Raw genomic sequence first — 25,370 nt, forward strand, 5'->3', positions numbered from 1 at the left:
GATGAAAATTAACTCAAAATGCATCAAAGACCAAAAAGTGAGAGCTAAAACTATAAATCTCTTAGAAGAAAACATAGGTATAAATCTTCATGACCTTGGATTAGGCAATGAATTCTTAAATATGAAACCAAAAGCATAAGCAAGAAAAAATGTTTTAATTAGTTAGACTTCATCAAAACTAAAAATGCTTGCTTCCCGTTGGGAGACAAATGAGTGCCAGGGAGGTGCTGCACCACGTGACCCAGATAATGCACACTGCTGCATGGTGTAAGTGAAAGCTGCTCCGAGAGGAAAGCCTTTTCTGAATCTCTCCTGGTTACTGAGCTGTAACTGACACACAGCACCGTGTAGGTGTGAGCTGCACAGCATAGTGCCCTGACTTACACATACCGCGACATGACCACCACAATAGGGTTAGCGAGCCTCCATCACCTCATACAGACACAACATTAAAGAAATTAAAAAATATGTATTTTTCCTTGTGATGAAAACTCTTAGGATACATAATTACTGACTATATTCCCCATACTGCACATTTCAAAGCTGTGACTCGTTTATTTCGTAACTGCAAGTATGGACCTCTTTATCTCATCACAAGGAAAAAACTGTTTTTCTATGTCTTTAATTGGATAAACGGATAAACAAAATGTGGTCTATCCATACAATGGAGTATTATTAAGCCATAAAAAGGCACTGGTGAATCTTACAAACATTATGCTAAGTAAAAGAAGCCAGTCACAAAGACCACATATTTTACGATTCCATTTACATGAAATGCCCAGAATGGGTAAACCCATAGACAGAAAGTAGGTTAGTGGCTGCCAGGAGCTGGGGGCAGGGGGGAATGGGGAGTGGCTAGTAACGGGGATAGGGTTTCTTTTAGGGGTGATGAAAATGCTCTAGAATTAGACAGTGGTGATGGTTGTACAACTCTGAATATACTAAAAATCACTGAACTGTATACACTTAAAAAAATAACAAACTTAAAAAAAACAGGCATTAACTAATCTGTGATGGGGTCGCAGCAGTGCTTACTAGTGGGGAAGGAGTTCTACACGGGGGAACAAGGGGGTCACAACAGAGCCTGCTTGGGTTCATGACTCACTCATTCATTTACTCAAAAGGTATTAGGGATATTTAAAGAAGTTACTGAAATGAAGCAGACACAGTGGCTGAGAACGGGCACTTGAGTTAGACCTAGCTGCCCCATTGGTGTTGCAAGATCCCTGATCTGAGCCCTGGTTTCCTCACTGGTAAATTAAGGATAATCCCAGCACTGAGAGTTATGGGGAAGATTAGATGAGACCTGGACGTAAACCACGAGCTCCCTGTATCCAGACGTGGAGCCATTATAATCGTGTGTGATCACATGCTCATCACAGAAGACTCACTGTGCTCCCCCCACCTCGATTCCTTTTCCCAGGATCAGCCTGTGCTCAGGCAGGTGCCAGCAAGCACCTGGCCCTCTCCGGGGACACAGGCCTTGCCTCCCTTGCTGCCTCGAGCCCGGCCCCGGCCCTGGGCTGCTCCTCGCAGCCACAGCTTTGCGAAGGGCCACTCCCTGCCCGGCCCTGAGGAGGCTGACCTCACAGGCCCGCCCTCCGAGAGCACTCCAACACTGACCTGGTTTGAATAAAACAAAATCTATTGCTTCCAAGAAGCATTTTTCAGCATCATCTTATGACCTTCATTATATTCCATGCTCATGACCCGTACATATGGAGCGGACTCTTCTTTCTGAACCCAAGTGCGTGGAATTCTTGGTTAATGGGATTGTTATTTATTTTTAAACTCATTCAACTGAAAACAAGAGAAAAACGAACTCATGTCAGGGCTCAAAAAAAAATTCTAGCACACGTCCAGAGACCAGTAGAGTCCTATTCAAGCTCCTAAACCTTCTGTACATAAACCATTTTCATCAGTGTTCATAATGACTGCCCAGAGCCAAATACAGAAATGACCCAAGTCCGATATGACAATGTCTCTGAACTGGATGGTTGATATACAAGGTGTTTAGAAAAAGTCGGGGCGGGGGGGGCTTCCCTGGTGGCGCAGTGGTTGAGAGTCCGCCTGCCAATGCAGGGGACATGGGTTTGTGCCCCGGTCCGGGAAGATCCCACATGCCACGGAGCGGCTGGGCCCGTGAGCCATGGCCGCTGAGCCTGCGCGTCCGGAGCCTGTGCTACGCAACGGGAGAGGCGACAACAGTGAGAGGCCCGCGTCCCGCAAAAAAAAAAAAAAAAGGGGGGGGGTTTAAAAGTAACCCTTTTCGTCGGTGATCTTCTCCTATTCAAAAGTCACTCAAGCGTTACCATATTCAGTGACTAGCTCTGGATTTTTGCCCAAGGAATAAATGTCTCTGGAAGGATGTGCTTCTACCAAAATTACATGAATCTTCTAGAACCTACTCCTATGTCAGACATCTGAGGCTACCAAGAAATGCTAGACTGCAGCCCCAGTGGCCAGACATGAAGGAGAGTAAGAATATTCAAAACGGCAACAGCAAGCCACAGAGCAACTCCAATATTTAACCTACTTTCAAGGCAACTGCTTCTGAACCAGAGAAAAGAACCAAGCAAGCTGCCCTCAGAGCGATGCACTCACTTCCCTTCCAAAAGGGGGGAAATAAGGAGCAGCCGGCCTCTGTGCCTGCCTCTCGGCCCTGACAGGAGGGCAGTTTTGACCTCTGAGCAGCTGTCACCCACCTCAGCCCCAGATGGGCCTGCGCTTCTGAGTGCTCGAGCAGTTTCAAAGCCCTCGCCCTGCAAGGCTAAGGTAGAAACCAAGCCTTTTCAAAACGCTCCTGAGTGTATAGAAGAACCAAGTTGCATGGTTTTGTTTTTTGTTAAAGAAGCTTATAAAGTTGCTGGAGAAGTACTTTAGATGTGACAAAAATGGCTTCACTCATTTTATATGCTGTTTATTTGAACATCAACAATTGGATATGTCCAAGGCTGGATGCCACGCTATCCACATTAAGTGGTACGTCACATCATCCAACTGAACCCATGCATTTCTGAGGTACTTTTTAAAAAATAAGCGAGCAAGCCCTCTGCTTTGTATTTTTTCACTAATAAAATGTCAGCATAAAGAAAATGAAACACAAAGGAAAATAATCCAGACACTAGAGAAGGTTGAATGTCCTCCTGTATCTTCTATCTTCAGCTCACCGTTCGCAAAATAAGTTAAAAAGTACGAAGGAAGCTGTTTGTATATAAGACTTTTTAAAGCATCGCTCTGGTTTCATCTAGCCATTGGTAAGGTGGTCCTCTTCTCACTAGACAGTCAGAGATGAGACAAGCTGAAAACAAACAAATGACAAAAGCTTCCCGTAAATCAATACAATTTTACTGAAAGGTTGGCAAATGTTAACATTTCAAAAAAGGACATCTAGCTTTGTGAAGTCTACCTTTGCACACTATAAGAACCAATCAAAAAATGGCTTTCTCCTTAAACAATCCTTCATTAAAATTAAAGATTTATATTACAAGTGTTATTTGATTTAAAAAAAATCACACTTTTCCAGAATGTCTGGTGATTCTGAGTGAACTGAATCTGCACACACACCCCTCCTTAGCTCTTCCCCGGAGTGCTCTCAGCAGGAAGCTGCTTGGCTCTCCTAACATTTCAAGGGCACAGCCTTTGTTTGGCCTGTCGGCAGGTTGGCTTTTCAGAGCTGGATTAAAGAAAAAGTAAGAGCTGGATGCACTGGAGGGTACGGCTTCACTGTCAGACACAGCCAGGCATGAACTACTTTTTCTGAAGCCCAATTAAAAAACCAAAAGCTTAAGATCATATTTTAAAAAGTGATTCCTCACCAATGTCAATTCCAAAGTGTCTCCAACAAACAACTGTTATGTTATATTTAAGACCTGCCTTATATTTAAAAAAAATATCTAAAATAGATGCTAGGAGCCCAGCGTGCCTCTTGGAGTTCCCTGCTGGTCATCCAAGCTGAACAAGCACCTAAATGAGCTTCTGGCCTTGAAGTCAGTGAGGACCCTTTCCCCACATCCTGGGCAGCGTGGCCGTTTCTGACACGAAGGACCCGAGAGGCAATCCCGCACCTCTCACTTCCCTCGCCCCCCTGCTCGGTCAGGGGATGCCGTGCCTGTCCCCCACTGGGAGCCGTCACATCCTCCAGTGCACATGATACTCACAACCTCCCAACCAGCCTCGAGGGCTCGTCCCACCCTGACCCTGACCGTGCGAAGCCCAGTTTAAGAGGAAACGCTGAGAATCACTGTGACTCCCCTACGGGACCAGCCTTCTCACACCTAGAGGACGCTGAATGGCAGGGCCGGCAGGGGGCACAGCAGGCTACCCCAGAGCCCCGCCCACCATCATCTCCAGCCGGGCCTGGCCTGCCCCGCGCAGCCCTCCGGAATCCCGGGTGCCCCCGGGTGCGGCCCGCGCAGAGGGGCCCGCGTGGGCACCGGAGCAGCTACCAGAACGTGTCTTTAGGAGACAGGACCGGCGAAGGGGTGGCTGGAGCTGTGTGCCACGGTGTGCAGCGTCACCGCCTCTTCCATAACCACAACGGTCACTCAGGAAAGGCCGGCGGGGGGTGGCCCGCCTGTCACACGGCTACACAGCTGTCTGCACCTCCTCCCACTCCCGGGGTGGCTTCTACCCTCTGAGGATGCTCCTCGCCCCTTCATCGGGCTCTGACCCACTTTCCCAGCCTCGGGCTCCCCACTCCCAGCCTGCACCCTCCACGGAACTCCTCAGCACCGTCCAGCCACGCCCCGCTCCTCCCGCCGGGCCTCCAGGCCACTCTGCTCTGGCCTCCCCTCCACCCAGCAAACCTCCACCCCCTCCGCGACCAGATCAAACACGACCGGCTCGCCTCAGCGAGGCCTCTCATTTCTCCAGACAGAGGAAGCTGCGCTGAACTCTGGCCACCCAGCATTTTCTCCAGCTCCACGCCAGGCAGTGCTCACTGGCCGTCTAAAGGCGCTGGTGACAGAGCCTAGCCTACCCGCCATCCCGCACAGGAAGAGGGGGCACCCGGCACAGGAAGGGGGGCACCCGGCACAGGAAGGGGGCACCTGGCCCAGGAAGGGGGGTACATGGCACAGGAAGGGGGGGCACCCGGCACAGGAAGAGAGGTACCCGGCACAGGAAGGAGGGCACCCGGCACAGTAAGGGGGCACCTGGCCCAGGAAGGGGGGTACCCGGCAAGGAAGTGGGGGGAATCCAGCACAGGAAGGGGGGCACCCGGCACAGGAAGGAGGGCACCCGGCACATGAAGGGGGCACCTGGCACAGGAAGAGGGGGCACCCGGCACAGGAAGTGGGGGGAATCCAGCACAGGAAGAGGGGGCACCCGGCACAGGAAGGAGGGCACCTGGCACAGGAAGAGGGGGCACCCGGCACAGGAAGGGGGGCACCTGGCACAGGAAGACGGGGCACCCGGCACAGGAAGGGGGGCACCTGGCACAGGAAGAGGGGGCACCCGGCACAGGAAGAGGGGTATCCGGCACAGGAAGTGGGGGGAATCCAGCACAGGAAGGGGGCACAGCACTGGAGACCTCAGACCCCGGCACCCTCCACTTCAACTTGCAGTAATAAACTCAGAAAGAAACACCAGCGAGTTCTGACAAAAGACAAACTAAGAAAAACTATCAAACAGAATATAGAAAAGCGGCTAATTTCCCTAATATAACAAGGAAACAGTAGGGAATATTAAAATATAAAGTTCTAAGAAATGTATACGAAAAAGCTGAACAAACCAATATGAAGTGTGGGGGAAAGGGAAGGATACTAGCGAGACATTAATCAACTCTTCAAATTGTCATAAAATGCCGGGGGCGGGCAGGCGGGCTGAATCGGACACGTGGGCTCCGCAGAAAAACGGAGGGGTTCAATATTCTACTCTCTCATTGAGATTCCTATAATAAATTTTTTTAATGGACTTAGGAGATAATACCAATTGCTATCACTTTTATTAACACTAATTACGAAAACAAAGAATATCAACATATGAAAAATTCAAGCCATTCCAAAAAAGGAACAATGACATTTTCAAACATGGGGTCCTCGACAATTTCATATCTAAATGGACAGTGAAGGCATGACAAGGGATATTAGGCTAGAAGTTTTTGACAAATGAGTTTCCTTTTACAAATACTCAAATCAATTGAAAGCCAAACAGAAAGAATCCAAATCTCCACAAAGTCTTGTCACAAACCACACAACAGTTTTCCTCACTGGAAGCATATCTGGGCACGAAAATCAGCTACACACCCAGTTTATCTGTTATGAGTCCATTTGTTTTATTGCTGGCATTCCTTCTGGGTCATAAAAGTTTTATGAGCTGGTAAACATTTCGTACAAACTCTGCAAAGTTGCCATGACTAACGGCTTCAGTATTCAGCGTAACAGATCTCTATAGACCCTGACCTGGTTAATGCCGGTGCAGCAGCACGTACCCTGGACTCAACTTTCAGAAGGTCTAGGTGATGCTCTAACTGCTAAATGTTTACCTAAGGACTCTCTTTCACTTTGAAGAAAGGAGAATACCATGGGAAAAGTGGAAAACAACAGTTAAATTTCTCCACACCAAACTTTATTTTAAAAAACATTTAAAGTTCATTTTACTGGAGAATATTTTTCACAGATAATAAATGTAGTATTTTTAGCATCGTTAAACTTGCAATACAATCCACAATAATTAAGCCATAAGAAGAGGGATGTGGGTGGTGCTGTGAAATAGATATTAAGAATGGTGTGAATTTTTAAAGTTTTTTTTCTTCTTACAAAATGAAGTTTTGTTTATATTACAAACCAATCGTTATGAAAATGCTACCAGAGAGGAAAAACTATAAAATCTGATGGAGGGGGTGGGGGGTGAGGGGTAGGATGAATTGGGAGATCGGGATTGACATATATACACTAATATGTATAAAATAGGTAATAAGAACCTGCTGTATAGCACAGGGAACTCCACTTCGCTGTACAGTAGAAACTAACACAACCTTGTAAAACAACTATACCTCAATTTTAAAAATATAAATAAATAAATAATAAAATCTGATGGACTAAGGATTTAGCAGTGCTCAAAAACATCACCACTCAGTAGGAACAACTAGTAATTCTATATTATTTTTAGGGAAGTTTTCTAAATAATCCACGACAAAAAGAACCACCAAGAATTACCAGTATTTGAAGGAAAATCATTACGAGGAAAAGTTCCAAGGTGAACAAAGAACTGACCCCACAGGAAACATAAATCAGGGAGAACACTTGTAAAAATTCTAATTAGTATCCTCAGAAAGAGAAAAAATTACAGCCACCTTCTACCCAGCACCTCACCATGATCATGAAGGCATATCTTTTTCAAGAGGGAGACATTTCGGGGCTTCCCTGGTGGCACAGTGGTTGAGAATCTGTCTGCCAATGCAGGGGGCACAGGTTCTGGTCCAGGAAGGTCCCACATGCCACAGAGCAACTAAGCCTGTGCACCACAACTACTGAGCCTGCGCTCTACAGCCCGCAAGCCACAACTACTGAGCCCGCGTGCCACGACTACCAAAGCTCTTGCACCTAGAGCCCGTGCTCTGCAACAAGAGAAGCCACCGCAATGAGAAGCCCGCACACTGCAACGAAGAGTAGCCCCCGCTCGCTGCAACTAGAGAAAGCCCACGCACAGCAACAAAGACCCAACGCAGCCAAAAATAAATTAATTAAAAAAAAAAAGACTTGACTTTTAAAAAAAAAAAAGAGGGAGACATTTCGACACTAGAAATCCATACTCAGTCAAACAAACACCACTAAAATGAGGGCACAATAAGACATTTTTAGACATGCAATAACTTGGAAAGATTACCACCCTTGATCCCTTCATGGGGGGAAAATGTTATATACACATACAGTTGTATATATAAAACATATACGGGGCTTCCCTGGTGGCACAGTGGTTAAGAAACCGCCTGCCAATGCAGGAGACACGGGTTCAAGTCCTGGTCCAGGAAGATCCCACATGCCGCAGAACAACTAAGCCTGTGCGCCACAACTACTGAGCCTGCGCTCTAGAGCCTGCGCGCCACAACTACTGAGTCCACATGCCACAACTACTGAAGCCCGCGCGCCTAGAGCCCGTGCTCCACAACGAGAAGCCACTACAATGAGAAGCCCGCGCACCGCAACAAAGAGTAGCCCCCACTTACCGCAACTAGAGAAAGCCTGCACGCAGCAATGAAGACCCAACGTAGCCAAAAATAAATAATAAAATTTTAAAATAAATTAAAAAAATATATATGTATGTATACATATCCCCCCACCATGAAAAGACTCTAGCAAACCACTGAGTCAATTTGGTAGTTTTTGTCTTTTTAGGAATTTGTCCATTTCATTGACAAAATAAAAGAATCCAAGAAAGAGTGACGTGAGCAATAAGAAACGGTGGCAGCTGAGTTATGCCCAGAAGCAGCAAAGAAAGTTAGGAAGAAAGTCCAGGGACTCTTCAATGCTAACATCTGGATGACTCTCCTGCTCAAGGCACAGGATCGGTGCCTTCTCCCTGGGTCCAGTCACACAATTGGGTTTTACAGTGAATAACAGTTACATACCTAAAATTATTATAAATTCTATTCATTAGTTTCCAATTCTTACAACCAACTTAGAATGAAAAAGATTTCACTGTAAGTCACAACATAACATAAATGCTATAAACTTTGACAACATAAAATTGGTAACTCTCCCTAATTAACTACTGAGTGAAAACTAAAAATGATGTAGCCCCAGGCATAAAAGAAATAAAAGTAGTTAAATTATTTCATATACAATTCCATGTTAATAAACCAAAGGTTATTGATAAAATGAATGGCGTTTCTTAGGGAATATTAATTATAAAATCAACCAAGAGACAGAAAACCCAACAGAATACTAAGTTTGAAAGTTGTCTAAGAATATCCCCCACTGAAAGCCACTGTATTTAGATAGTTCTTCACTCTGTAAAAATATTCTTGAACACAAGACTGGAAGCTTTATAACTTTTCATAAAAAATCTTATTTCTTAGCATAATTCTGATACCAAAATATTCCAAAGACAACATATGAAAGTTAAAACCACTAACTACAGACGCCTCTTCAATTAATAAAGAAAACATGAATACAACAGGTTTGACTGTGCAGTTAGAGAATAAAATGCCATGGCTAAGTGTGCTTTATCCTGGCAATGTATGAATGATTCAACAGCATTATGTATATTAATATAAACAATAAAAATTAATAGTCTATCAGAGACAAAAATCACAATCCTCGATATATGTAATAACCATATTCTAACGTTAATTTCTTATGAAAAATTTTAAATGACTATCAATAGAAATATATTTTTATGTTAAAAATCTTTCAAATCAATATTCAATTTTAATGTAAATTCTAGAAGATGCTGTAAAATTTAAAAAGAAGTAAAAAAATTATAATACAACTAAGGGGAAGAAGACTTTTACCCTCTATGACATACCCTTCTATACTGCCTGAATTCATTAAATCATGAGCATACATTATTTTTATAATTTTAACATTATTTAAGATAAAAATAGCACTGGCCAAATATAATTTCTGTGATATAGGTTCTACTATTTTTAATACTTGGTATGAGGGACAATCCTAAGCTACCAAGAACTGTGACTTCAACCATCGGTGACCACCCTCCACAAACTATTACAGAATTCAACGTTTGGAGAGAGGCACTAGATTTAGAAAAATCATTCATTCTTTCTGGAGAATTTTAAAAACCAAAACAAGTTCTGGCAGCATCACTCTTCATTAATAGCCCCAAACTGGACAACCCAGATGTCCATCTGAATGAATGGATAAACTGTGGGAAACGAATTCAGTGGACTACTATACAGCAACCAGAAAGAACTAGCTATAGTTATTTACACTCAACGACATGGATGGATTTCAATTACCTTTACTTGCAATTACTTTTTTGTTCAGATAAAATATATATAATGTAAAATTTGCCATTTTAGCCATTTTAAAGTTGGCCAAGAAAAAAAAAAAAAAGAGGAGACTCAAATTGCTAGAACTGAAATGAAAGAGGGGACACTACTACAGATCCTACAGAAATAAAAGGATTAAGAAATACTACAAACAACTGTATGCCAACAAATTAACCTCAATGAAATGGACAAATTCCTAAAAGGACAAAAACTACCAAATTGACTCAAGAAGAAACAGAAAATGTGAACAGATCTATAATAACTAGAGAGACTGAATTAGTAATCAAAAAACTAACCACAAAGAAAGCCCAGGGACTTTCCTGGTGGCACAGTGATTAAGAATCTGCCTGCCAATGCCAGGGACACGGATTCGAGCCCTGGTCCAGGAAGATCCCACATGCCGTGGAGCAACTAAGCCTATGCGCCACAACTACTGAGCCTGAGCTCTAGAGCCCGCGAGCCACAGTGACTGAGCCCGCGTGCCTAGAACCTATGCTCCACAACAAAGAGAAGCCAAAACCTAAAATAAAATAAAATAAGTAAAAAGCCCAGATGGCTTCATAGGTGACTTTTATCAAACATGGGAAGAATCAAATATTAATTTTTCACAAACTCTCAAAAAATGTAAGAGAGAACCCTTCCTAACTCATTCTATAAGGCCAGTATTATCCTGATACCAAAACCTGACAAAGACATATAAGGAAAGAAAAACACTCCAGACCAATTATCTCTTATGAATATAGATGCAAAAATCTTCAACAAAATACTAGCAAACCAAATCAAGTAACACAGAAAAAGAATTGTACACTGTGACCAAGTGGGATTTATCCCAGGAATGCAAGATTGATTCAACATACAGAAATCAATTAAATGTAATACACCAGAGCAGCAGAATAAGAAACAAAAGCCACATGATTATCTCCACAGGTGCAAAAAAGCAGCTGATAAAATCCAATAAACTTTCATGACAAAAATACTCAACAAACTAGGAATAGAAGGGTACTTCCTCAACCTAATAAAGGGCATCTATGAAAACTCACAGCTAACAGCATACTTAATGGTGAAAGACAGAGACACTTTCTCCCTAAGATCAGGAATAAGACAAGAATGCCCACGCTTGCCACTTCTATTCCACACTGTACTAGAGGTTCTAGCCAGGACAATTAGGCAACGAAAATAAACAAAAGGCATCCAAATTGGAAAGGAAGAAACAAAACTACCTCTCTTCATGGGTGACATGACTTTGTACACAAAAATCCTAAGAAATCCACCAAAAAAACCATTAGAACTAATAAACAAGTTGAGCAATTTTGCAGGATACAGAATCACTATTAAAAAAATTGTATTTGGGGCTTCCTTGGTGGCGCAGTGGTTAAGAATCCACCTGCCAATGCAGGGGACATGGGTTCGAGCCCTGGTCCGGGAAGATCCCACGTGCCGCGGAGCAACTAAGCCCATGCGCCACAGCTGCTGAGCCTGCACTCTAGAGCCCGCAAGCCACAACTACTGAGTCCACGTGCCACAACTACTGAAGCCCGCGCGCCCAGAGCCCATGCTCCACAACAAGAGAAGCCACCGCAATGAGAAGCCCACACACCACAACGAAGAGTAGCCCCTGCTTGCCACAACCAGAGAAAGCCCGCGTGCAGCAACGAAGACCCAACGCAGCCAAAAATAAATAAATAAATAAATAGAAATTTATATAAAAAATTGTATTTGTATAAATTTGCAATGAACAATCCAAAAATGAGATTAAGAAAACAATTCCACTTGCAACAGCATTTAAAAAGAGACAAACTTGGGAATAATTTAACAACATAAGTACAAATCTTACACTTTGCATGGTGAATGGAATTAATGCAACTAAATGATCACTCAAAAAGTTAAAATGGGGCTTCCCTGGTGGCGCGGTGGTTGGGAGTCCGCCTGCCGATGCAGGGGACGCGGATTCGTGCCCCGGTCCGGGAGGGTCCCACGTGCCACGGAGCGGTTGGGCCCGTGAGCCATGGCCGCTGAGCCTGCGCGTCCGGAGCCTGTGCTCCGCAACGGGAGAGGCCACAGCAGTGAGAGGCCCGCGTGCCGCGAAGAAAAAAAAAAAGTTAAAATGGCACATTTTATGTCATATGTATTTTACCACAGTAAAAAAGTAAAAACAAGTTAAACTCTGAAAACTACAAAATATTTTTGAAAAAAAATTCAGAGAGCTAAATAAATGGAAAGATATATTGTGTTTATAGACAGGCAGACTTAATATTGTTAAGATGGCAATACTCCCCAAATTGATCTACAGATTCAACTCAATCCCTATCAGAATCCCAGAGGGCTTCTTCATAGAAATTGACACACTGACCCTAAAATTCATATGGAGATTCAAGGAACCCAGAATAGCCAAAACCATCTTGAAAAAGAACAAAGTTGGAGGACTCAAACTTCCCGATTTCAAAACTTACTACAAAGCAACAGTAATCAAGAAAGTGTGGTAGTTACATAAAAATAGGCATATACATCAACAGAAGAGAACTGAGAGCCCAGAAATAAGACCATACGTTTATGGCAAGTTGATTTTCACAAGGGTGCCAAGACTATTCAATGGGAAAAACACAGTCTCTTCAACAAATGGTGTTGGGACAACAGGATAGCCACATGCAAAAGAATGAATTTGAACTCCCATCTCACACCTTATATAAAAAATGATTCAAAATGGATCAAAGACCTAAATGTAAAAGCTAAAACTATAAAATTCTTAGAAGAAAACACAGATATAAATCTCTGTGACCCTGGATTTAGCAATGGATTCTTACATATGCCACCAAAAGCAACAAAAGTTAAATTGGATTTCATCAAAATTAATAACTTGTGCTTCAACGGAAACCATTAAGAAATCGAAATGACAACCTACAGTGTAGGAGAAAATATCTGCAAATCACACGTCTAACGAAGGATTTGTATCCAGAATATATAAAGAACTCTCACAACTCAACAAAATAAACACTTTTGTTTATTTTTTAACACAATTTTAAAAAATGAGCAAGGAACCTGAATAGACATTTCTCCAAAGAACATATAAAAATGGCCAATAAACAAAACAATAAACAAGATGCTCATCATTAGCCTTTAGGCAAAAGCAAATCAAAACCACAATGAGATACCACTTCAACACACACTAGTATGGCTAGAATAAAAGAGACAAATAAGAACAAGCATTGGTGAGGATGAGGAGAAACTGGAACCCTACTGCTGCTGTCGGGAATGTGAACTGGGACGGTTGTTATGGAAAACAATCTGGCAGTTCTTCAACATGCTAAGCAGAGAGTTACCAAATGACCTAGCAATTCCACTCCCAGGTATACGATCAAGAGAAATGACAACATATGTCCACATAAAAACCTGTACATTAACGTTCATAGCAACATTATTCAAAATAGCTCAAAGGTAGAAATAACCCAAATGTCCATCAACTGATGAATGGGTAAACAAAATATGGACTATCCATATAACAGAATACTATTCAGCAATAAAAAGGAATGAAATACAGATAGATCCTTGAAAACATTACGCTAAGCGAAAAGAATCCAATCACAAAAGACCACATATTATATGATTCCATTTACAGGAAATGTCCAGAATATGCCAATATATAATGAAACGAGATTAGTGGCTGCTCGGGGCTGCCAGGGGCTGGTGAGGGAAGCAAGGAGTTGGGACTGACAGCTAAAGGGTTTAGGATTTCTTTTGAAGGTGATGAAGGTGGAAATAAATAGCTGCACCACTCTACGGAATACTAGAGCTGCGGAACTCTACAACCCAAACAGGTAAACCGCATGTGGATTACATCTCAATAAAACTGCTACAAAAAAGAAAGACAAGAGAAAAGAAAAGAAGTCATCTGTTAATTGTACATGGCAGGGAAACCTTTCTTTTTCACTAAAATAAATTTAGTTAGCTGTGTAATTCGATTTAAGTTTCTCTCACATTGTTGATAGACATCCAGGGTCTGTTCAATGTCCCTCTTAACATATCATTTCACAAGGATTATCAAAACTTCATAAACACAAATCTTGCTTTTTTAAAAATAATTATATACTTGTACAAGAAATATATCCAGGCTTATCACTTTGATTACATAAAACCATAATAATGCCTTAGGTTTTGAGAAACATTTTTGTCCCAATACAGTCTAGTGTAAATGCTACCCTTGACACCTTAACTGGTGGAATTGGAAATAGAGCATTCTTAGTAACCTCCCAAAGTGTTGCTAGCTAGACAATATATCCTACATATTTGAAAGCAATGCTTCATCAACATTTTCTCAGATTCATTTAAAGGTACACCAAAAAGGTGATTTGTTAATATACTTAAAGACTTTTCAACAATCTGATTCCAAATACTTAGGGTTAAAAAAGAAACAAATCTGAGCTGCAAAATTATTTTTTAAGGATTGCTGCAAACCCATTAATTATGAAACCAACATCTTTCTCAATAATGAAGAATCAATATAAATGCTATTTCAAGTTAAAAATATGTTAAAAGTCAATTTAGCCCCCTGATTTAAATTTTTTAAACAAAACGAGAGAAACTCAATGTTTTTAATTCAATTCTTTCACATGAACAGGGGTAAAGCACAAGAGAGCAACAGCCTTAAAATGTAGTTTGGGTATCCTGGTAAGGGAGGTCTATTTACCTTTGGTTTTTTTGTTTTTTGAGTGCTTAGGTTTCCTTAACTTTTTTTTTTAGTATAAATGCTTTACGATGTTGTGTTAGTTTCTAGTGTACAGCAAAATGAATCAGCTATATGCATACATATATCCCCATATCCCCTCCCTCTTGAGCCTCCCTCCCACCCTCCCTATCCTGTCCCTCTAGGTGGTCACAAAGCACCGAGCTGATCTCCCTATGCTATGCGGCTGCTTCCCACTAGCTAGCTATTTTACATTTGGTACTGTATATATGTCCCTGCCACTCTCTCACTTCACCCCAGCTTCACCCCCACCCCCCTGCCCTCAAGTCCGTTCTCTATGTCTGCATCTTTATTCCTGCCCTGCCACTAGGTTCATCAGTACCGCTTTTTAAAATTCCATATATACGTGTTAGCATAAGGTATTTGTTTTTCTCTTTCTGACTGACTTCACTCTGTATGACAGTCTCTAGGTCCATCCACCTCACTACAAATAACTCAATTTCATTCCTTTTTACGGCTGAGTAATATTCCACTGTATACATGTGCCACATCTTTATCCATTCATCTGTTAATGGACACTTAGGTTGCTCCCGTGCCCTGGCTATTGTAAATAGTGCTGCAACGAACATTGTAGTACATGTATCTTTCTGAATCATGGTTTTCTCAGGGTATATGCCCTGTAGTGGGATTGCTGGGTCATAGGGTAGTTCTATTTTTAGTTTTTTAAGGAACAAGGGAGGTCTATTTACCTTTGGATTTCATTTGTTTTTTATGTATTTATAAAACCATGAGTGGCAAGAACATTTCTTATTCTGCTCTTTATTTTAAATTGGTGATTTCTTCCTACATACCAAAAGCTTTAGAGCTAAACAGAATCAGCTCTGTGTCACTTCAAGAAAGATAAAGTTTATACACCGGGTCCCTGAGTCACAAACACCCAATTCAAACATCGCCACGTTACCTATCCACACAGGCACACTCCTGCTTCACGCCTATGCCCACCCAGGGTGCCTCCCCAGCCCTCCTTCCAACCACTTTTCAGGCACCCCCTCTTCTGCTTTCAACACACCCAAGTCCCCCTCCTTCACATCCTTTTACCCCTTCTCCTTTCTCTCTCTTCCAATGTTGTACAATTACTAGAAAAAAACTTGCCCTCCCATATCTCCATTTCTTCCTTCTACTTACGCAGGAAACTTTCTAATAAGTGAGTAAATATAACAAACAGAATACATCCAAAAAAAAAATGAAACAGCAACTGTACGCTCTGACTTCATTTAGAGATGAAAACTAGGGTACCTTTCAGTTACCTCCAGTGTATAGGACACCCTTATCTCTGCACCACCTGGAAATCTCATAAAATGATAGCATAGATTACAGTGGGACATAACCTCAAGGATAACATGAGCTCCAGAGAACAGTAATTTTGTTTTGTTACCACTGCAGTGCCTGGCACTTCTTAAGTCCTTAAAGAATGCTTGTTGAATGAATGACAGGAGATGACAGTAGACTACAAATGTCAACACAATGCTGCACAGTGGGGAGAGCAAATGGACAAGTGGCATCTAATTTAGCGAAGCTAGAAAAGTGAAAGTGAAGTACGGATAAGGCAGCCCAGGAATAACCAGCAGCACCAGTATCTTGAAGGCTAAACAATAATGGACAGAAAACAGAATTGGCTTTAAGTCCGCAGAAGAAGAAGTTATACTCCAGACCTCCTCCCACCCCCACCCCCACCACTGGCCCTCCTCCACCTCACCCCACCTTCGCAGAAAGCTGGCAGCTGGGCATATACCACTCTCCCTACCATCTAGGCAGGAGACCAGAAACCCCACTCTGGGGAAACTGACAGCCCAGAGGAGGAACTACTTTAACAACCCTGGCAGCGCCCCTCAAATGAGCCACACCCCCACCTGCCTTCTAGTGGTGAGACTCAACATTTGAAGTTTGCGCACACAGAGAGTTCCAATCAGTCCAGGCATAATTATGGAAGACAGCCAATAATCACCAGACATCTGAAGAAGAGCTTCTGACATCAAAGACGAAGACCAAAGTAGGAAACAGGATAAAAAGGACTCAGAAGAAACAGAGACAGCACAAGAAACAAAAGAAAATGTCTGTAAAACATAAATGTACGAAAAAAAAAAAATGTACGCACATAAATCAACAAAACATAAAGAGGAAAAAGTTTTCAATGATTTTGCCTTCATGAAACAGAAACAAGATGTTATTAAAAAGAAAGAAATACTAAGGACAAGAACACTTAGAAATGAAAGACATGATGGCAGAAATAAAAACTCAATGTAAAGACTAGAAGACAAAGTTGAGGATCTCTCCCAGAAAAATAAGGACAAAAGATCAATGAATGGAAAAGAGTAGGAGAAAGGAAACTAGCAGAAAATTCCAGAAGGTCCAAAATATGAATAACAGGCAACCAAAAAGGCAAGAATGAAGAAAGCAGACATCATAAAGATATAATACAGAAAAGTTCTGGAGAGCTGAAGGACCCAAGTGTCCCCACCAAAAAGACCCACCAAGGAACACTAGGCATAAATAAAGACCTTGAAAGCTCCCAGAGATGGAACAAGTCTCACAAAGGCGTGGGAATCACAATGGTCTCAGGCTTCCCCTTTGCAACAACAGCAGGGAGACATCTGAGTAAAGCTCCAAACTTCTGAGGAAAAATGACCTGTAACCTAGAATTCAATACCCAGGTAAACTGCCGTTCAAGTGTGAGAAAAGAAAAGACATTTTCAGACAGGCTCTCAAAAAAACTTCTCTCTGATGAACTCTTTCTCAGGAAGCCACTAGAATATAAGACACAGGATACAGGAATTCCCATTCCACACAGGAGAGGCACAAAAAGAATTCCCAGAAGGAATGAAGAGAAATCCCAGGATGACTGCTAAGTAGCAGGCCTGGAGAAGAAACAGCCTAGAATGGAACAGGAAAATGAAAGGCTCTACAAGGGATGAAAAGTGAGAGATTACTCGAGGTGTCTGTACTGGGGAGTTCTATTTAGAAGCCTGGACTAAATTCATGACTATACATTGGCATCCACGCTAAATGAGAGAAAAAATAATTCATTCCAATTAACACAAAAATAATTCCTTGGGCTTCCCTGGTGGCGCAGTGGTTGAGAGTCCGCCTGCCGATGCAGGGGACACGGGTTCGTGCCCCGGTCCGGGAGGATCCCACGTGCCGCGGAGCGGCTGGGCCCGTGAGCCATGGCCGCTGAGCCTGCGCGCCCGGAGCCTGTGCTCCGCAACGGGAGAGGCCACAGCAGTGAGAGGCCCGCGTACCGCAAAAAAAAAAAAAAAAAAAAAAAAATTCCTTGTCTTAGTAGACTGTGAATTAACTGTATCCTATGTGGCTCAGCTGTTAAAATGTTTACCCAATGATAACAACAAACACTGAGTATCAGTTTAAACAAAAATTATTATATAGCCAGATTTGGAAAAGCAGAGAGAAAGGAAGGGTGTGTGTGTTTCGGGCAGCGCAGGAAAGAAGACCTGTAAAGCTCCATAGCCTTCTCTTCCACAGTAGGAAGTTAACAGGTAATATATAAAATGGCAAGTCAGAAATCAGCAGTACAAGCATGCGATTTAGATGCATGAAATCTGAGGCAAGAACTGCTAAATAGACAACCATCAGCATCCAAGAATCCCCCCCATCCGCATAACACCTTCACCCGCTGCCTGGAGTGTAGACAGGAGGGCCCCCATCAGACCACACAGTGGACTTTGCAGGAAAGGGCCCAGGTCCCTGAAGACTTCTTGGAATGAGACTGTCTTCCTAGCCCTGGACTACCAACAGTGTCACATAACTTAGAATTCAACCTTGATTTTAAGTCACTGTTGTTTGGTTCTCTTATTACTGGCAGTTCATGGGATCATAAGACAGTTGATGATAAGGAGAAACAGAAGGGTTAAAAGAGGTTGCTTAGGGACTTCCCTGGTGGCGCAGTGGTTAAGAATCCGCCTGCCAATGCAGGGGACACGGGTTCGAGCCCTGGTCCAGGAAGATGCCACATGCCGCGGAGCAACTAAGCCTGTGCGCCACAACTACGGAGCCCACGCACCACAACTACTGAGCCCACGTGCGACAACTATTGAAGCCCACGTGCTCTAGGGCCCGCATGCCGCAACTACTGGCCCCGCGTGCTGCAACTACTGCAGTCCGTGCACCTACAGCCCGTGCTCCGCAACAAGAGAAGCCACAGCAATGAGAAGCCCGCACACTGCAACAAACAGTAGCCCCCGCTCGCCGCAACTAGAGAAAGCCCGCGCGCAGCAACGAAGACCCAACACAGCCAAAAATAAATGAGTGAATGAATAAATAAATGAAATAAATAAACCTAAAAAGATACAACTAATCCAAGTTTTAGAGGTTGAGATTAATGGCACCTCTGACCATATCCTGTGGGGGTGATTTTCATTAAATACAATTTTACTTTTATTAAGGTAATGCATTTACTCAGTTTTAAAAGTCAAGTAGTTCTACAGAGTTATTCAATATAATGCAAAACAGTAGTCCCTCTACCAGCCAGCCCACTCTGGGTCTAACTTCTATAAGCAACCTCTTCGGGGCTCCTCTTCGTTGCGGTGCATGGGCTTCTCATTGCGGTGGCTTCTCTTGTTGCGGAGCATGGGCTCTAGGCGCACAGGCTTCAGCAGTTGTGGCACACGGGCTCAGTAGTTGTGGCTCGCGGGCTCTAGAGCACAGGCTCAGTAGTTGTGGCGCCCTGGCTTAGTTGCTCCGTGGCATGTGGGATCTTCCCGGACCAGGGCTCGAACCCTCATCCCCTGCATTGGCAGGTGAATTCTTAACCACTGTGCCACCAGGGAAGTCCCTTAGGTCAATGTTAAATTCCAGCGTTGGACCATGGATTTCAGACCTGATTTTTTTTTTTAAGGCAACAGAATACAAAGTCATTGTAGAAGTTTTGAAAGGGGGAATGATGAAATGAAAAGCAGTGTTGAAGACTGATCTGGCAGAGATATTTAAATCTTCAAGCAAGAAAGGCTTTAATTTAGGTCTGAGGGCCTGAGAGCTTCAGCTAGGCCACTGATAATGGGAATGGCGGGGGGGGAAGAAAGGTTAAAATAAAACTAAGATATTTCAAAGCAGGTGCCGGCAAGGAGGCCCAGGGCTGACCATGGGTCCATGAAGGAGAGAAACCCTGGTGAGAGGGCTACTTGCTCAGAAATGATTAGGGAAAATGTCCAGAGCCCGGTTTACCCAAACGAGAGGGGAGATGGGGGTGAAGGGCAGATCATGGGATCTCTAAAACTCCTAACCGTTTTCAAACCCATGACTCTGTGATTTTGGAGGCTAGAGGAATCATCATCAAGCCAGTAAATGTTAGGACTCCCCGCTGAAGAGTAAATTCCTTACGTCTCCAAAGAAGCTCCAATGCAAGAACAGAAATTATATAATTCAGTTCAAATTTCTCTTCAAATTTCTAATTCTTTCCTAAAGACAACAAAAATCCAAAGCCTCCTATTATAGGGGAATTCCCTGGTGGTCCAGTGGGTACGACTCCGCGCTCCCAATGCAGGGGGCCCAGGTTCGATCCCTGGTCTGGGAACTAGATCCCGCGTGCTGCAACTAGGACCCAGCACAGCCAAAATAAATAAATTAAACATTAAAAAAATTTTTTTTCAAGTCTCCTATTATACAATTGACCCTTTTTGCAAAGTTTTAATCTGAAAACAATTTTGCTGCCACTTACCTACTGGCAAAAATCTAATATGAAACAGATTATTTAAAATCATACTATAAAGCGTGACCTTCATCTCATAGATAGTATCTGTTTTATTTTAAATGAATAAAATTAAAAAATAAGATAAAATAGATACTAATTGTTTAATTGTCCTTTGGTAGATTTTAAGTCTAAATAAAGCCTTCAAAAATTACCATATTCCTCCGCGGCATGTGGGATCTTCCCAGGCCAGGGCTCGAACCCGTGTCCTTTGCATTGGCAGGCAGATTCTTAACCACTGCGTCACCAGGGAAGCCCCATTTTACCACTTATGATTTTTTAAAAAAGGGTAAAAAATCTATATGTGGTCTCTTGTAGCATGATCCTTTTACTTTATTAGTCTCAAAAATACATTTTGCCTCTTTACCAAGAAAAGCATTCAATAGCTTTGTTGTACTTAATACAGTTTGAAATTAACAGTCCTGTTTGCTCGCATGTTTATCCAGCATCACAGACGTCAGCAGACAGGACAAGATTTCCAAGGGCGTCAGGTGCTGCAACAAGAGGCAGGGCAAAGGCAAGGGGCGTTCCTGTCAACACTGCCACCGGCGCATTCTGAGTTTTTACCTTAACGTGCATTTGCAGTTGAAGAGCAATTCACCACACAGCAGAAGCTTTTTCAGGTAGCTCACACAGTGGTATCTTGAAGTGAGAACAACTCACTCTAACTCCAGTTTTACTTACTGCAAGTCTACATTTAACAAAGACACTGCTGTTTACCTCAAAGCCCAACTGTCAATGGAGGAGGTTTTAAGAGAGAAAAAGTAAGGCTGGCCGGTTAATGTTTAATGGTTTCAGCCGTTCCATCACTTGCCATGTAGTCAATATCACCATGCATTTCAAATACCTATTTACAAATCCAAATTATGTTAACCTAAATTTTATTACCCAATCCCAGTATTCCCCTACAAGTTAGATCTTATTATTCAAAAGATCTGTTTCTTATATCTGTTAGTTAAAAAAACGTGTTCCTATGTTATGCAAAAATTCTATCTGGAGAAACCATTAGATTAAAATGTATCTTGAGATGTTCAGCACCACCAGCTAAGCCTGAACGTATTAAACTTGGTAGAGTCATCCCACTCACACCTAGGGCTGAGCATCCCCAGGCCAAGAGCTACAGGAATTCACACAGATGAAGGAGAACTCTGAGAAGGTACCGCTTCCTTCATAATAAGAAAAATCACCAATGAGGAAATTAAACAGAGGGCTACAAAGATTAATTCTAGCCCTTACAGAGGAAGCATGGTGGCACGATGGGAGAAGATGCCCTGGACTGGGAAACGGGAAACCCACGCTCACGTCTGCCGCCAGCAGCGAGCTCCAGGCCTCCCACCTGCTCTGCAGGCCACGTGGGGGTCAGAGCAGAGGGCCACTGTGGTCCACCCAGTGCCAATGGGCTGGGACTTCAAACATCAGCTCTGTCTAAATATAATACCAGCCATTATTTTTAAGTCATGAAAAATAAATTTTAAGACATGTAAAAGTATTTTTATGTAACGAAGATGAAAGACAACAATTTCACCTCATTTAGTTGTCCATATTTGTTGCTGTTTACTTGTAGAAATTTCAAAATGTTTCATATGCTCTGCTTCAAACGGTATCAAATTTGCATTTAAAAAACAGCTTAAAGAAATACACATGCAAAGCAGGGTATTTCCAACTTTTAATTAAGGTCCTGGATCTCATAGAGAAAACTAATCAAACTATAAACACAATCAAGGGAAAATTAAAGGCAAAATCTACAGCGAAGCCTAGGACGAGTCTTGTCCCAAGCAGCCACTGTGGAAATAAGAAAATCTTCTTTTAAAACTTAAAATCTTTAATACTTTCCAAATTTCCTCAAAGATTCCCCAGTAAGTCTCAAATCTGGGCTGAATCGGCTGTTTTTCTTCATTAAGTTTCAAGAATTCTACATAACTGTTAACAGACACCTAGCAAGGTTGGCCCCTCTGCAGGAGAGGACTCAACACATCAGAGGTCTCAAACATCAGGCAGAGTGTAAATCCAAACACTCAACAATCCGCAGGTTGACAGCCTATGTATGTGTTTCTTGAGCAGAGCAGAAGTAATTCCACTTGGAAGTCAGGGCACCTAATAATGCTCCGCAAACAATTCCACTTGAAAGACCATTCTTTGCCTTCCAAACACAGTGACTGGGCATTCCAAGTAACACTAAATAATGACTGCACGCACATCCTAACTAGTAATACACACTGTGGAGTTACATCGGTGCGTATGTTAACACACATGAGATGAAATGCTGCTTCTAAAATATATTACTATTCCATGAACGTGCCACCTTAGAGTACATTCTTCTCTGTAATTTAAAGTTCTGTGCAGACTGAGTTCTTTAGAATAATGTAATTTATTTGTAATCATAATTTCCAAAGAGCCAGCACACGATTTTCAAAAGATTTCTATATTACAGCACACAGCTTCTACTTAAGACTTGGAAAACCCAAATCTCATAAGACCTCCGCACATGCAGAGAAGAGCTTCCTCCAGTGAAGCCCACCAGTTCACAGAGTGGCAGGTACCATCTGGTGGTGAGGGGGCTGCACAAGGAAGGACCACTGCTCCACAGGGCACCCAGCCTTCAGGATAAGCCCCTCCGAGGCACTGCAGGTCCCCAGGCCAGAGGCTAGCTGGACCACACCTTACCTGCTAACTCAACCTTCCCTCTGCCTCCTCTTTGCAGTCACACATTTACTCACATACCAAGCACTGAGTTGAACCTGATCTTGAAACTGGATTTCAAGATCAAACGCTAAGCAAGAACAGCAAAGAGGATACTCAGAAGGCTGGGATGTAACAGGCACCAAAGACTTCACTTTCAAAGCAACTGTGAAGTCAGTTAAATCATTCAGTTGGAAATCATGTCACTGATAAATGACCCCAGAAAATGAATAGTACTCCTATTTTACTGATATCGTATATAATCAAGAAAGGTGGACCCCACCAAAATAAAGCATAACAGGCTGTCCTGGGGCTGTGGGCCTCCTTCTACTGCTGCTCTCACAAGACATCAAAATTCCACTAAACAGCGAAAAACAGAAGCTCTCTAAAGAATATCACAACTTAAGTTTTATTTTGTAAACAAAATTCCAAATTCTAATTACCATTTTGGCAGAGGAGGTGGCCTCACTATGGAATACATTCGTTTGTTTCTTCATGTCAATATCAGCTTTATCAGCCCCAAAGGTTAGAAATTACTGGGTCCAACTGCACAATCCTAGTCCAATGGCGCACATGACCCAAGGATAAGATTTTCATAGATCTGGCCCGAACCCTGAACAGAAACATTGCATCTTCCTTCTCAGTATTTTTATATGAGGCTGAGAGTCTTGACAAAATGTCCAAGTTAGAGAGAAAGAATGTAAGAAGATTTCACTTTACACGTGTAGCTGTTCTTGAGATTCTAACCATTAAGTAGCTTAATCAAATTTTTGTCCTAATAAAGCATAATAGCTTAGTTAACCAATGATTAAGGCACGCAAAGATCAGACGAAGAAAGTTCTTAAGTGACTTCCATATACTAACAGTTCCAGCTGCCCCCCAAATATTACAAGGGTCTGGCAAAACTACAATGAAAAAAATCAATTTGCTCTCGCATGGTGTATTCAAAACAAGGCTTTTAACCTTAAAATTCCCTTAGAGGTGGTACAGTCAAAGGGATGTTCAGGCCCCAGACACCAAGGGATGCAGACAAGCTGTCACCTAGGAGGGGCTCCCAAGAGACGCACGGGGGTGCGGGGGACAGACGCAAAAAGCACACGCCGCTGCCCCTACAAGCCAGCAGGGCGAGCGGGGGGAGCAACTCGACGCGGACTCCGGACCCCAAGGGCGAGGGGCGGATATCCCAGGGAGTGCTGCAGGAAACGATATCCAGACTCGGAGGGTGGATCTAGGAAGCGGCCGGGGCGATGGCCGGGCGCGGGGGTGGGGATGGGAACGGAGGATGTGGCTCCGAGGAGCAGGATGAGGGGGCGGGTCGGCCGAACGCGGATGTGAGAAGGCCAAAGAGGAGGGCAGGGCGGGATGGAGAGCCGCGAAGCGGTGAGGGCGCCAGGAGCGGCCGGACAGGGATGGGGCGGCGGGTCTGGGAGCGGTGACGAGGCGGGATGAGCGGAAGCCCGAGGACAGGGAGGAGGCGGGCGGAGTGGGGGGAGGGCGCAACCGGGCGGGGGTCGCGGAGCCGAGGGTCAGGCCCGCGCACACTTACCCCACTCGAGGAACTCGGCCACATACTTGTCGCGGCGCAGGGCCGAGTGGCTACACTCGGTGTACAGGCAGACGAGCACGTCGAGCAGCGTCTCCACGCTCAGGGCGCTCTCGTTGCGCCAGGGCCCGTCCAGGAGCAGCTGCTCCAGCTTCTTGAGTCGCACCTTGGCAGACATGGTGCCGCGCGGCCCGCTCCCAACGCGCCGGCCTCTCGCCGCCCGCTCGGCCAGTCCGTCAGGGCGAGCCCTCAGCGTCCCGGCGGCCGCGAGCCTCGGCAGCCGCGGCCCCTCGTCGCCGCCCCGTCCGCGTCGTCGCGCCCCGGCCTAGGCCGACATCTTGGGCTCGGTCCCGGCGGCGCAGCGTCTGGGGCGCCGGGCCCCGCGGGTCCATGGGCTGGTCTCCTCCCCTCGGCGCCGCCGCCCGCCCCCGCCTCGCGCTCCTCGGCCCCGCCCGCGGCCGCACCCTCCTCGCCACCCGCCGTCGACCTGCAGCGGCGCGGAGCCGAGCGCTGCGCAAGCCCGGCCGGCGCCCGAGCCCCGACCCCAGCCTCGACCCGGCGGCACAGCCCCGCGGCCCGCAGCCAACCAGGGCGCGGCCAGCGCGGGCGCAGCCAACCACGGCGTGGCCGGCCGCCGCCGCGCTGACCTCAGCGCGCCGCCCCGCCCCTGCGCTCCCGGCTCCCGGCTCCCGGCGGGATCGGACCTCGCCGCTTGCCGTAGGGGGGGGGGTCGGGATGCTGGGAAGGTCGGGCG

At 44.2% G+C, this 25,370-nt stretch overlaps 1 protein-coding gene across 4 annotated transcripts in view; it reads right to left on the reverse strand.

The window, feature by feature from the left end:
- CDC42BPB (CDC42 binding protein kinase beta) overlaps window positions 1-25,055 on the reverse strand; it is a 115,429-nt gene extending 90,374 nt beyond the window's left edge. The window contains exon 1 of one of the 4 annotated variants that reach the window (XR_016392282.1): window positions 24,620-25,054. Coding sequence is in view for 3 of the 4 variants with exons in the window: in XM_089908232.1 (XP_089764358.1) it covers window positions 24,620-24,794 (175 nt within the window). In the remaining variant the exon portion in view is untranslated. Of the gene's footprint in view, window positions 1-24,619 lie in introns of all 4 variants that reach the window. The other 3 variants (XM_089908232.1, XM_089908231.1, XM_022576028.2) reach the window with 3 other exon arrangements.
- Between the last annotated feature and the right edge of the window lie 315 nt (window positions 25,056-25,370).

The sequence above is a fragment of the Delphinapterus leucas genome, chromosome 2 (genome assembly GCF_059928025.1).
Source record: "Delphinapterus leucas isolate spDelLeu-1000000601 "Yukka" chromosome 2, BTC_Dleu_Yukka2, whole genome shotgun sequence".
Classification (NCBI taxonomy): Eukaryota; Metazoa; Chordata; class Mammalia; order Artiodactyla; family Monodontidae; genus Delphinapterus; species Delphinapterus leucas.